Source organism: Nerophis lumbriciformis, linkage group LG32 (assembly GCF_033978685.3).
Source record: "Nerophis lumbriciformis linkage group LG32, RoL_Nlum_v2.1, whole genome shotgun sequence".
In the NCBI taxonomy this organism is placed as follows: domain Eukaryota; kingdom Metazoa; phylum Chordata; class Actinopteri; order Syngnathiformes; family Syngnathidae; genus Nerophis; species Nerophis lumbriciformis.
Window position 1 is genome coordinate 14,146,019 of NC_084579.2, and position 13,231 is coordinate 14,159,249.

Here is a 13,231-nt window from a genome sequence, read left to right on the forward strand (position 1 = left end):
ATAATTATTTGGCCTCGCTTTCAAGTGAAGCGCATCTCCGATTGGCGACAATGTAAGGATATTTAGCCTGCTTTGTTTGTCGCGACCGTCTATTTTCATTATAATTCAAGTTTGATGATAAAGTGCAGTCTGATGGGTTTGATTTCCCCCCTTCAGCTATTTGCCTTGGCCAATAAGTTGCAGGTAATTTATTATTATTATTTATTTAATTTATTTTTGTTTAAATAGAGATGACATACATATGTTATTGTATAATTTAAGTTTGTGCGCGTGATTGACAGCCTAAGGCTTATGAGGCACATTTTTTATTTATTTTTTTATTTCAACTTAAAAACGTATGAGCCTATGCTTAGAACATAGGCTATGTGTTTATCTTTATTTTCCTGCCTGTCGTTGACAATGGAGATTGTCTGATATTTTGTCATGGCTGCAGATCAATCAATAAAGGTTCATCTTTGTCGCGAAATTGTTCACTGCTTCACTGTGCACCCCGCCCTCGTCCCTATTTGAGCATTATAACGTTAACAAGTTAATATTCATTGAAATAAATTCAGAACATTTTTTTTACCTAACGAAAATATAGGCCTAGTCTTTCTAAAACATTTTTTTAACTTCTTAAAAGCTTCGTTCTGCTTGCTGCAACTACACAAAGTGTGAGGAACGCACTCCTGATCTGAGGGCATTGGCAACAATAGTCAACACTTTCTTAATGGAAATGACAATAATACTATAATAATGATAAATAATATTATCACGCATTAATATCTCTTAGCCACTAATGCGTGGCCAAGAGATATTAATGCGTGGCACGCAGTCTCTGCTGCATTGGATCAGTCTCCTGTCTTTAACAGGCAAAAGCTTTCTAACCTCACTAATGCCTTGCATCGTCTATATTAGATATATAACAACGGGCGGGTGCGGGTGGGTGTGGTTTTGATAAAATGTTGGTTCGGGTGGATGGCGGATGGTTGACGACTTTTGTGATGCGGTTGCGGATGAAATAATTGCCTATCAGCCCATCTCTAGTGTGTGTGTGTGTGTGTGTCTGTGTGTGTGTGTGTGTGTGTGTGTGTGTGTGTGTGTGTGTGTGGTATACAGAACATCAATTTCCACAATTCTATTAGCCCCGGGTCCAGTGGACCCGGACATCTTATATGTAATAGAAATGTGTGTGTGTGTGGGGGGTATGGTGTGTTGTCATTAAATATGTATTCTGATATATGTTCTTCACAGAAAATGAGCCAAAGTTCAGTTTGAAAAATGTATTAATTGTATCATTTTTCTTTTAATAAAAAATGAAAACGGGTCCCACAGACCCGAACACCGCACAAGGGAGTGAGAGTGCAGTCTATAGTGGGGCCAGCAGGGGATCATCTTGAGTGGGTGACAAGTCAGCAACGCAGAGACGTCCCCAATTGATGCACAGATGAGTGGTCCACCCCGGGTCCCGACTTTGAACAGCTAACGCTTCATCTGTGGTCACCTAATAACCTCTCCACGCAGGAGAGGGGGGCAGAGCAGAAAAGAGACGGCAGATCAACTGGTCTAAAAGGGGGGGTCTATGTAAAGGCTAGCGTATACAAATGAGTTTTAAGATGGGACTTAAATGCTTCTACTGAGGTAGCATCTCTAACTGTTACATTCCATAGTACTGGAGCCCGAATAGAAAACGCCCTATAGCCCGCATACTTTTTTGGGGCTCTGGGAATCACTAATAAGCCAGACTTCTTTAAATGCAGATTTCTTGCCGGGACATATGGTACAATACAATCAGCAAGATAGGATAGCTACATCTTGCAAGCGTTGTTTTTTAATCATTTTTAAAATCCTAAAAAAAAAAAAAAAGACATTTGTGTTTTTGTCTCTCATAATGATTGTGAACGATAGGCAAAATTCCAAAAAAAGTGCAGTTCATCTTTAAGAAGATCAGCTATAGGGAAACACTTAGCATAATGTAGCAAAAACAAATACAAAATAGGAACATAACAAAAAAAGTCACTCGCAATGTCCGCTCTCACTGGGATGTTAGCTGACGGGATGTTTATATCTTTCAGCACAAAACTTGTGCTCCCTGTTGGGATGATGAATTCATCATAATCCTCACTCCTCGGGTTAAAAAAATGCTGTGATGAAACGGGCGTCTCGCCTTGTCTTGCCAGCGATATCTTCGGGTCAAAGTTAAATTTCAAAGTCGACCAATTTTTCGGCAACCTTTTACAATACAAGTGTGAGGTGTGATTTATAAACTTTTTTCATACTCAGAGGTGATTGAGCAGTAGCTAGCTTACCTCTCACTAGTGGCCGGAGAGGCAGTGTGAATGTCTCTGTGAGCAAGGCATCGTTTTAATAAAAGTAGATCCTCTGTATTAGTTCTTCAAATAACAATGTTGTGATAGCTTGGTTACTTAACTTGGAGTGTTGTTGGTCGTTTTTGGATATTTTTAAAGGGTTTTATAGACGGAATCGATGACTCCCCAATGCCTGTATTGTTAGCTGCCTCTTGCTAGCAGTTTTTCCACTACTTTCATCTGAAAACGGTGATGTAGTAACCCGTAGGGAAGAAGGCTCGTTGTCCCGAAAAGGACAGGGACAGTCGTCAGGAACACACATACTGTGTAGAGATGTCCGATAATATCGGGCTGCCGATATTATCGGCCGATAAATGCTTTAAAATGTAATATCGAAAATGATCGGTATCGGTTTCAAAAGTAAAATGTATGACTTTTTAAAACCCCGCTGTGTATACGGATGTAGGGAGAAGTACAGAGCGCCAATAAACCTTAAAGGCAATGCCTTTGCATGCCGGCCCAATCACATAATATCTACGGCTTTTCACACACAAGTGAATGCAAACGCATACTTGGTCAACAGCCATACAGGTCACACTGAGGGTGACCGTATAAACAACTTTAACACTGTTACAAATATGCGCCACACTGTGAACCCACACCAAACAAGAATGACAAACACATTTCGGGAGAACATCCGCACCGTAACACAACATAAACACAACAGAACAAATACCCAGAACCCCTTGCGGCATTAACTCTTCCGGGACGCTACAATATACACCCCCCAGCATGTCCCACATTCCAAGCTGCTGTTTTGAGACATGTTAAAAAAAAATTATGCACTTTGTGACTTCAATAATAAATATGGCAGTGCCATGTTGGCATTTTTTTCCATAACTTGAGTGGATTTATTTTGCAAAACCTTGTTACATTGTTTAATGCATCCAGCGGGGCATCACAACAAAATTAGGCATAATAATGTTCTAATTCCACGACTGTATATATCGGTATCGGTTGATATCGGAATCGGTAATTAAGAGTTGGACAATATCAGATATCGGCAAAAAAAGCCATTATCGGACATCTCTAATACTGTGTACACTAAAAAAAACTACGCCAGAAATTGTTTTCTACACAATAGTTTCTCTATTCAATAAGTTTTACAGTAAAATACACAATTTTAATGCCCCTGGTGACGCCGCTCAGGAACATCTGAAGGAGGACATACATCTGATCCTCGCCCAAGCTGAACCAGGTGAACTTCCGAAAAAGCTCTTCCCGGGAAATGTAAATAACTCCGCAAAGCCTTATGGATCTTGATGGAACGTTTGCTAGTCCCAGACAGGAAGCCTTCCAGGTGCCTGAGATGGTCGCCAGACGCATACAGCAGCTCTTGAGATTGGTATCGTCTTTCTCCGCCCACTCGCGTTCCCCCCACCTCGGTCTTAGGTGTCCTCCTCAAAAAGCGGAAGCCGCGTTCGTACTGTATCGTACTGTATCGTCCTGTCTGCTCAGCTCCGTTGACAACTTCTCTAATACAAACCCTGTTTCCATATGAGTTGGGAAATTGTGTTAGATGTAAATATAAACGGAATACAATGATTTGTAAATCATTTTCAACCCATATTCAATTGATTGCACTACAAAGACAAGATATTTGATGTTCAAACTCATATTTTTTGCAAATAATAATTAACTTAGAATTTCATGGCTGCAACACGTGCCAAAGTAGTTGGGAAAGGGCATGTTCACCACTGTGTCACATGGCCTTTCCTTTTAACAACACTCAGTAAACGTTTGGGAACTGAGGAGACACATTTTTGAAGCTTCTCAGGTGGAATTCTTTCCCATTCTTGCTTGATGTACAGCTTAAGTTGTTCAACAGTTCGGGGGTCTCCGTTGTGGTATTTTAGGCTTCATAATGTGCCACACATTTTCAATGGGAGACAGGTCTGGACTACAGGCAGGACAGTCTAGTACCCGCACTCTTTTACTATGAAGCCACGTTGATGTAACACGTGGCTTGGCATTGTCTTGCTGAAATAAGCAGGGGCGTCCATGGTAACGTTGCTTGGATGGCAACATATGTTGCTCCAAAACCTGTATGTACCTTTCAGCATTAATGGCGCCTTCACAGATGTGTAAGTTACCCATGTCTTGGGCACTAATACACCCCCATACCATCACAGATGCTGGCTTTTCAACTTTGCGCCTATAACAATCCGGATGGTTCTTTTCCTCTTTGGTCCGGAGGACACGACGTCCACAGTTTCCAAAAACAATTTGAAATGTGGACTCGTCAGACCACAGAACCCTTTTCCACTTTGTATCAGTCCATCTTTGATGAGCTCAGGCCCAGCGAAGCCGACTGCGTTTCTGGGTGTTGTTGATAAACGGTTTTCGCCTTGCATAGGAGAGTTTTAACTTGCACTTACAGATGTAGCGACCAACTGTAGTTACTGACAGTGGGTTTCTGAAATGTTCCTGAGCCCATGTGGTGATATCCTTTACACATTGATGTCGCTTGTTGATGCAGTACAGCCTGAGGGGTCGAAGGTCACGGGCTTAGCTGCTTACATGCAGTGATTTCTCCAGATTCTCTGAACCCTTTGATGATATTACAGACCGTAGATAGCGAAATTCCTAAATTCCTTGCAATAGCTGGTTGAGAAAGGTTTTTCTTAAACTGTTCAACAATTTGCTCACACATTTGTTGACAAAGTGGTGACCCTCGCCCCATCCTTGTTTGTGAATGACTGAGCATTTCATGGAATCTACTTTTATACCCAATCATGGCACCCACCTGTTCCCAATTTTCCTGTTCACCTGTGGGATGTCAAAATAAGTGTTTGATGAGCATTCCTCAACTTTATCAGTATTTATTGCCACCTTTCCCAACTTCTTTGTCACGTGTTGCTGGCATCAAATTCTAAAGTTAATGATTATTTGCAAAAAAAAAAAATGTATATCAGTTTGAACATCAAATATGTTGTCTTTGTAGCATATTCAACTAAATATGGGTTGAAAATGATTTTCCAATCATTGTATTCCATTTATATTTACATCTAACACAATTTCCCAACTCAAATGGAAACAGGGTTTGCATTGAGATCTAAAAACCATCAGGTCTGATTCTACTCTAGGAGAACATAGTGGATCGGCAAAACTTTAGTGTTTTTTTTCTTTTAATTGACCTAAAATTCCATGGAAATGTGTGTCCAAAACTAGAACAAGATGACCGAAAAATTCAACCGCTAAGTTCCGCACAGACCACATGGGGTTTCCTGGGGACCACCACTGCTCCGCAGACCACCATTTGATAAAGTGCTAAGCGAGAGTAGAGGAACACGATGCAGGGAGCAGATAAAAGTAGTTTGTGATAGGAGCACTAAAAGAGAAAAAAAAAATAGTATAGGAAAACCCTCACGTATGCTTTTTGCTTAATTGTTTTAAGCTTGCATTTCAGTTTGGCTGACCGAGTCAAATGAGTCATGAGAAAAAAATGCGTTGCCTCCTGCTTTGTGCTCTCTGTCAAACAAATACTGTAGCTGAAACCCTTCAATTTGCTCCTGGCGCGCTCTCAAATCTGCATTTTTTTGTACGTCCAAATTTGGTGCACGCAAAGCACACAAGATGTGTACACGTATCTGAAGTGGTTACACACTAGAAGTAAAATAGTGTGTGCGAGGCACAAAGCCTTGTCTATGTTGATCAATGTGCTTTTTACATTTGCACTGACAATGGTTGATGCTTCTCATAGGATAGCATATGGCAAAACATTTACTTGCAGGCCTCGCTAAACACACACAAACCCACTTATGCAAGACAGAGAGCATTTTCATAGTTGTGTCCTATTCTATTTTAATTTTATGTACATACTATTGTTCTTGTGGTACTCGTTGGGCTAAATCTGGTACCTCGGGTCCAAAATGTTGTGCCATGACAATAAAGTATATGTAAATGGTTATTTTTTGCAGTTAAATATTTCAAACTATACAAATGAGAAATTGTCTCTAAACACATGCAATCTTTTAAGTAACGGTTTAAGTGTAAAAAGAAGTTAAGCGCTGTAATTATAATACGCTTAAAACTATAAAACACTTTCTTAACATTAACTAGAAATAATATATAACCTAATAAGGATTTTATTTTAACTAGATTATTTTGTATGTTTTTTTAAAATAAATATTTGTATTGTTATGATTATTCATAATTTATGCTATTTTTTATAGATATTTTTAAAGGTAATTTTATTTTTTATTATATTTTTTTTTATCAAGATCTCATTTCACATCTCAACATTTCTTTCACATTTGAAATAATGTAGGACATAATAAAGTGGTGTCAAAGACTTTGAGATTTTGAGTTAATATTTGTATTATCATTGATCATTTATTATATTTTTAACACATCTTTTTAAAGGTAATTGTAGTATTTGTTTTAAGATCTCATTTCACATCTCAGCATCTGAAATCATGTATGACATAGTAAAGGTTGTGTCCAAGATGCGCCTAATGCATCTCATTTTAATAAGATTTTATGATTTTTGAAATATTTTTAATTAATATTTGTATTAATGTTAATTTTATTCAAAATAAATTGTATTATTAATAGATTTGTTTTATTTTTTTAGGTATTTTTTATTTTATTAATTGTTTAAGATCCTGTCCTGTAAGGTCCTGTCAAACATGTGCCTCATGCATATCGTTTTAATTTCATTTTAGAATGTTTTTAAATATTTTTTTATTTATTATATATATTTTATTTATACATGTAAATTTGAAGAAAAAAAAAGTTCGTTTTTATGTATTTATTTTTTAATTAAGATTTGTATTAATGTTAATATTATTCAAAATTAATTTTATTATTCATAGATTTGTTTTATTTTTTTAGGTATTTTTTTATTTTATTTATTTTTTAAGATCCTGTCCTGTAAGGTCCTGTCAAACATGTGCGTCATGCATATCGTTTTAATTTCATTTTAGAATGTTTTTAATTATTTTTTAAATTATTGTATATTTTTTTATTTATACTATTAATTAGAGAAAAAAAAAAGAGTTAGTTTTAATGTATTTATTTTTTTAATTAAGTTTGGATCAATGTGAATATTATTCAAAATTAATTTTATTATTCATAGATTTGTTTTATTTTTTTTAGGTATTTTTTTTATTTTATTCATTTTTTAAGATCCTGTCCTGTAAGGTCCTGTCAAACATGTGCCTCATGCATATTGTTTTAATTTCATTTTAGAATGTTTTTAATTATTTTTTAAATTTCTATATATATTTTATTTATACTTGTAATTTGAAAAAAAAAAGTTCAATTTGATGTATTAATTTTTTGATTAAGATTTGTATTAATGTTAATATTATTCAAAATTAATTTTATTATTAATAGATTTGTTTTATTTTTTTTTAGGTATTTTTTATTTTATTAATTTTTTAAGATCCTGTCCTGTAAGGTCCTGTCAAACATGTGCCTCATGCATATCGTTTTAATTAAATTTTAGAATGTTTTTAAATATTTTTTAAATTATTATACATATTTTATTTATTCATCTTGTAATTTGAAAAAAAAAAGTTCATTTTAATGTATTTATTTTTTAGGATCTTATTTCACATCTGAATATTTTCGTTACACAAGAAAAAGAAGCCAATCACTGTATGATGCGAAATCAATTCAACACTACTTTGGATTACAGGTGACAACTCGTAGCCTGCTCGCAAAAGCGGCTACCTCCTCAATGTTAGCGTGATATAATGTAATGTCACGTCATGATGGACCAAACCTGAAAATTATTAGTGTCAGTTAAGGTGAATTATTTCTTATGTGGGTTGAATTGCACATTTATTTTCCTACTTTGTCATTCAAACATCCCAGTGGGTGTAGCCAGTATGTGGCAATACTCAGTAAGCATCACATATTCTGCCTAGCAACAAGTGCTCACCTTAAAAAAAACAAATGATGTTGATCTAGTCAGCAAGTTCACGAGTCTCCTTCACGTTTATGAGTTTCTTTTTACTTTAGCTTTTTTTTTAGAACTTTCCCCAGACATACTCGCACGCAAATGTGCCCGGCTCACCTCCCCTTGCTCCTCTCCTGGCTGCATTTAATGGCCAGATGAGAGGAAAATGTATGAATCACTTCCAGAGAGAGAGAGAGAGAGAGAGAAGTCAGCGAGACAAAGCGCGACAGACTGAATCAAAAAACTAAAAGTAAAAATGATGACGTCAGCATTTGGCAGCCTGGGGCCACTACCTATTTGTATAGGTTTTTTTTTTTTTTACAAACACCTGGGATGCTGACAAATATATGTATATGTGTGTGTGTGTATGTGTGTTTTTACATGCATTTAGCGGGGATATGACTGTTGGCCACACTGGTCTTAACTCCTTTGAAGGACACACACACACATACACACACACACACACACACACACACACACACACACACACACACACACACACACACACACACACACACACACACACACACACACACACATTTCCTTAAACACACAGGCTGGTTTGGGCAGGGCAGACTGCGGTTAGCTGGCCAGATGTCTTTAAGCTTAGTTAGAGACTACCAATATATATGTGTGTGTTTATAGCAACTTGCTCGGCTATTTTTAGACATTTTTAATGATATGAAACTTAAAAAAGGCGCACCTGGGACACGTGGCAACACAATCGACTTTGCTTTTAGTTGATGTGTGTCACAGAGGACGCGAGAGGGCTGTGTGCAGATACACAAGGACACACTCGCTCTATTTCTGTGTTTCTCATTTGTCCCTCGGTCTCGTTTTACTCCCCAGCACTCTTAATCAAAACCACAGACCTGACTGCACGTGTTTTCCTCCCCTTTTTTTCATGTGCGCTTACATTTCATAAGCTTTTACCTCAGCGTCCCCCCTGCAGGTCCTCTGGTCCCCCCTCATCATTAAATTATGTATTTTATGTACATATGGCCTCATTCCTGTGGGGATCTCCTGTGAGAGGAGGGTGGGGGTTAATCATTTTGCAATGCAGTCCGCTAAAAACGATGGAAAGTGTCACTCGACAAAGCAATTGACGCTGTGGACAAAGTGGGAATTGCCACACAACACATTTTAAGATATTCAACACTCTACCCCCCATTCCTGTGGGGATCTCCTGTGAGAGGAAGGTGGGGGTTAAACATTTTTGCAATGCGGTCCGCTAAAAACGATGGAAAGTGTCACTCGACAAAGCAACTGGCGCTGTAGTCAAAGTGGGAATTGCCACAAAACCTTTTTTAAGATATTCAACACTCTACCCCCCATTCCTGTGGGGATCTCCTGTGAGAGGAAGGTGGGGGGGGGGGGTTAATCATTTTTGCAATGCGGTCCGCTAAAAACGATGAAAAGTGTCACTCGACAAAGCAACTGACGCTGTGGTCATAGTGGAGATTGCCACAAAACATGTTTTAAGATATTCAACACTCTACTGCTACTAGATCCTCCATTCCTGTGGGGATCTCCTGTGAGAGGAAGGTTGGGCTCAATCATTTTGCAATGCAGTCCACTAAAAACGATAGAAAGTGTCACTCGACAAAGCAACTGATGCTGTGGTAAAAGTGGGAATTGCCACAAAACACTTTTTAAGATATTTAACACTCTACCCCACATTCCTGTAGGAATCTCCTGTGAGATTAAGGTGGGGTTAATCATTTTGCAATGCAGTCCACTAAAAACGATGGAAAGTGTCACTCGACAAAGCAACTGACTCTGTGGTCAAAGTGGGAATTGCCACAAAACATTTTTTAAGATATTCAACACTCTACCCCCCATTCCTGTGGGGATCTCCTGTGAGAGGAAGGTGGGGGGTTAATCATTTTGCAATGCAGTCCGCTAAAAACGATGGAAAGTGTCACTCGACAAAGCAACTGACTCTGTGGTCAAAGTGGGAATTGCCACAAAACATTTTTTAAGATATTCAACACTCTACCCCCCATTCCTGTGGGGATCTCCTGTGAGAGGAAGGTGGGGGGTTAATCATTTTGCAATGCAGTCCGCTAAAAACGATGGAAAGTGTCACTCGACAAAGCAACTGACTCTGTGGTCAAAGTGGGAATTGCCACAAAACATTTTTTTAGATATTCAACACTCTACCCCCCATTCCTGTGGGGATCTCCTGTGAGAGGAAGGTGGGGGGTTAATCATTTTGCAATGCAGTCCGCTAAAAACGATGGAAAGTGTCACTCGACAAAGCAACTGACGCTGTGGTCAAAGTGGGAATTGCCACAAAACACATTTTAAGATATTCAACACTCTACCCCCCATTCCTGTGAGGATCTTCTGTGAGAGGAAGGTGGGGGGGTACTCATTTTGCAATGCAGTCCGCTAAAAACGATGGAAAGTGTCATTTGACAAAGCAACTGACGCTGTGGTCAAAGTGGAGATTGCCACAAAACATGTTTTAAGATATTCAACACTCTACTGCTACTAGATCTCCCATTGCTGTGGGGATCTCCTGTGAGAGGAAGGTTGGGGTTAATAATTTTGCAATGCAGTCCACTAAAAACGATGGAAAGTGTCACTCGACAAAGCAACTGGCGCTGTGGTAAAAGTGGGAATTGCTGCGAAACACATTTTAAGATATTCAACACTCTACTGCTACTAGTGCACACACTCCCCCAATCCGTCATGTTTCATGTGTCAGGTCATATGACTCCCCTTCCTACTGTATAAGTAAAACCCCGAATATTCACCAAGTGTCGATATGTCGCCCCCTGCAGGAGAAGGAGAAGAAGTACATGATGCAGGTGGACAACTTGAGACTGCGGGACGTGGAGAAAGGCTTCATGTCCAGCAAGCACATTTTCGCCCTCTTCAACACCGAACAAAGGTTTCATTAAACGCTCACTGGGATGATTCATTAGGCGCACCTGCACAATATAATTAGGCTGGAGTCAAATATTAGGACCGCCTCACTGAATGTATAATTATCCTTTAAACCAGGCCTGGGCAATTATTTTGACTCGAGGGGCCAAATTTTGAGAAAAAAATGTGTCTGGGGGCCGGTATATCTTTTTTTTAGGACCACTAATACAAAACCTCACAATAATGTCTGATTGAATGCTAAAAACATTATGACAGACCGCCTTAAACGGAATGGAATTTTACATTTTTCCACTGAATGAGACACCCAGAATGTACATGAAAATAAAGAATGTGGGATTTACAATATTTACTATGCACGATAAAACACTGAATATTGACAACATATGAACGTCACACCCCCTCTTAATCGACATATTTTACTATCAACAAAAATGCAACAAATACAGCAAAATATGAATGTAAAGGGTAAAAAAAAAAACCTACTATCTGATGTATCTGATATATCACTAAGCTTTAGAACTTTGTGGTAAAAATCTCCTTCCGCGTCTGTCCCTGACACCCGCATTTCAGGCTGGCCGCTCTGGAAACACTCTGTGGAAACGCTGCCCACCCACACTGCTTGGTGCCTCGTCTGAGCTGCTGTGACTTACATTACCATAGTAACTAATTAGATTACCATAGTAACTAGTATATCATGCAAAAGCACAGATTCCAACCATTGAAATACTTGGTATAGTTCAGGGGTCTGCAACCCGCGGCTCTGGAGCCGCATGCGGCTCTTTCATGCCTTCGCCGTGGCTCCCTTTGGCTTTGAAACCGAATGTCAACAAATAATGGTTACTTGATTTAATATACTTCATTTTATTTAGTTAGTTTATTTTAATTTAACAGTTGTTATTTTGGAGAGTTCTGGGATCTTGTCATATGAAAATAAAACACATTTTAATGTATTGTTAAAGGAAGTGTAGGTCACAGCCCTAATGCGACATCTCTTTTGTATTGTATTGTTTTTAGCGGTCAACCTCTAGCAATGGAGGGATCAGAAAAGAGAAACATTTTATTTACTTAAATTTTTATTAATTTGCTTTCATTGATGACGAGGTTGTTGTTTTCCATCTTTAGTCAGATGAATATGCTGTAATAGTAGCCTTGAGACAAATGGAATGAGTTCCATCTCTCCATTCTCTACCGTTTGTCCCTTTTGGGGTCTGATTTTTATTTTTTTAATTCATTAATAAGGGAAGGAACAGTGTATTTTTTTTTCTAATGTTCAAAATTATTTGGTGATTTGCTTCGTTATGCCCAGAAATAAAATGCGAGTCGTTTTTGTGAAGTGTTCATAAGTCCTATAGCACAAGTGTAAGGAAACTATAAGTGGTGTTATCGTTTTTGCGGCTCTAGGTGGGTTTTATTTGGGGGGAAATGGGCTCCGATGGCTCTTTGTATGCTGAAGGTTGCCGACCCCTGGTATAGTTCAAGACTTACGGTCATTAGAAAATATCACTGCACATCATAATGGCGGCTATAGTTTCTATCTTAAAGATCTAAAAAAAAATTATTTGGTAATGTCCGGCGGGCCAGATTGAAAAGGTTAATGGCCTTAATTTGCCCAGGTCTGCTTTTAACCTTCACCATAACTTAGACCTCAATACCAAAACTCACACAGCCTGCAGAGCAAATATGGCATCTGCAAAACGATAAGTGCAATTATCATTAGGAATGTGCCGATCGATCGGCATCGACCGATATTTGTGAAAAGGTACGTGATCGGCCTCTGCCGATTAATGCCTTTCAAACCTCTGACTGATACTTCATTTATTTTTGGCCACTTGACTAACAGAGGCGGTGACCAGCGTAGGTAATATAATCACCCCCATTGGGGCAAATGACCCTCATTTCTTAGTTTCTTAAAGGAGCTGTTTGCAACATTTACACTAGAGATGTCCAATAATATCGGACTGCCGATATTATCGGCCGATAAATGCTTTAAAATGTAATATCGAAAATTATAGGTATCGGTTTTCAAAAAGTAAAATGTATGACTTTTTAAAACGCCGCTGTGCGGAGTGGTACACGGACG

The 13,231-nt window shown here is 38.4% G+C and overlaps 1 protein-coding gene across 13 annotated transcripts in view; it reads left to right on the forward strand.

Moving 5' to 3' along the window:
• Positions 1-13,231, forward strand: part of dnm1a (dynamin 1a) — a 136,295-nt gene that overhangs the window by 94,932 nt on the left and 28,132 nt on the right. For all 13 annotated transcript variants that reach the window (XR_009811432.2, XM_061927145.2, XM_061927140.2 and 10 more), the window contains one exon: positions 11,046-11,155. Coding sequence is in view for 12 of the 13 variants with exons in the window: in XM_061927145.2 (XP_061783129.1) it covers positions 11,046-11,155 (110 nt within the window). In the remaining variant the exon portion in view is untranslated. The remainder of the gene's footprint in view (positions 1-11,045; positions 11,156-13,231) is intronic.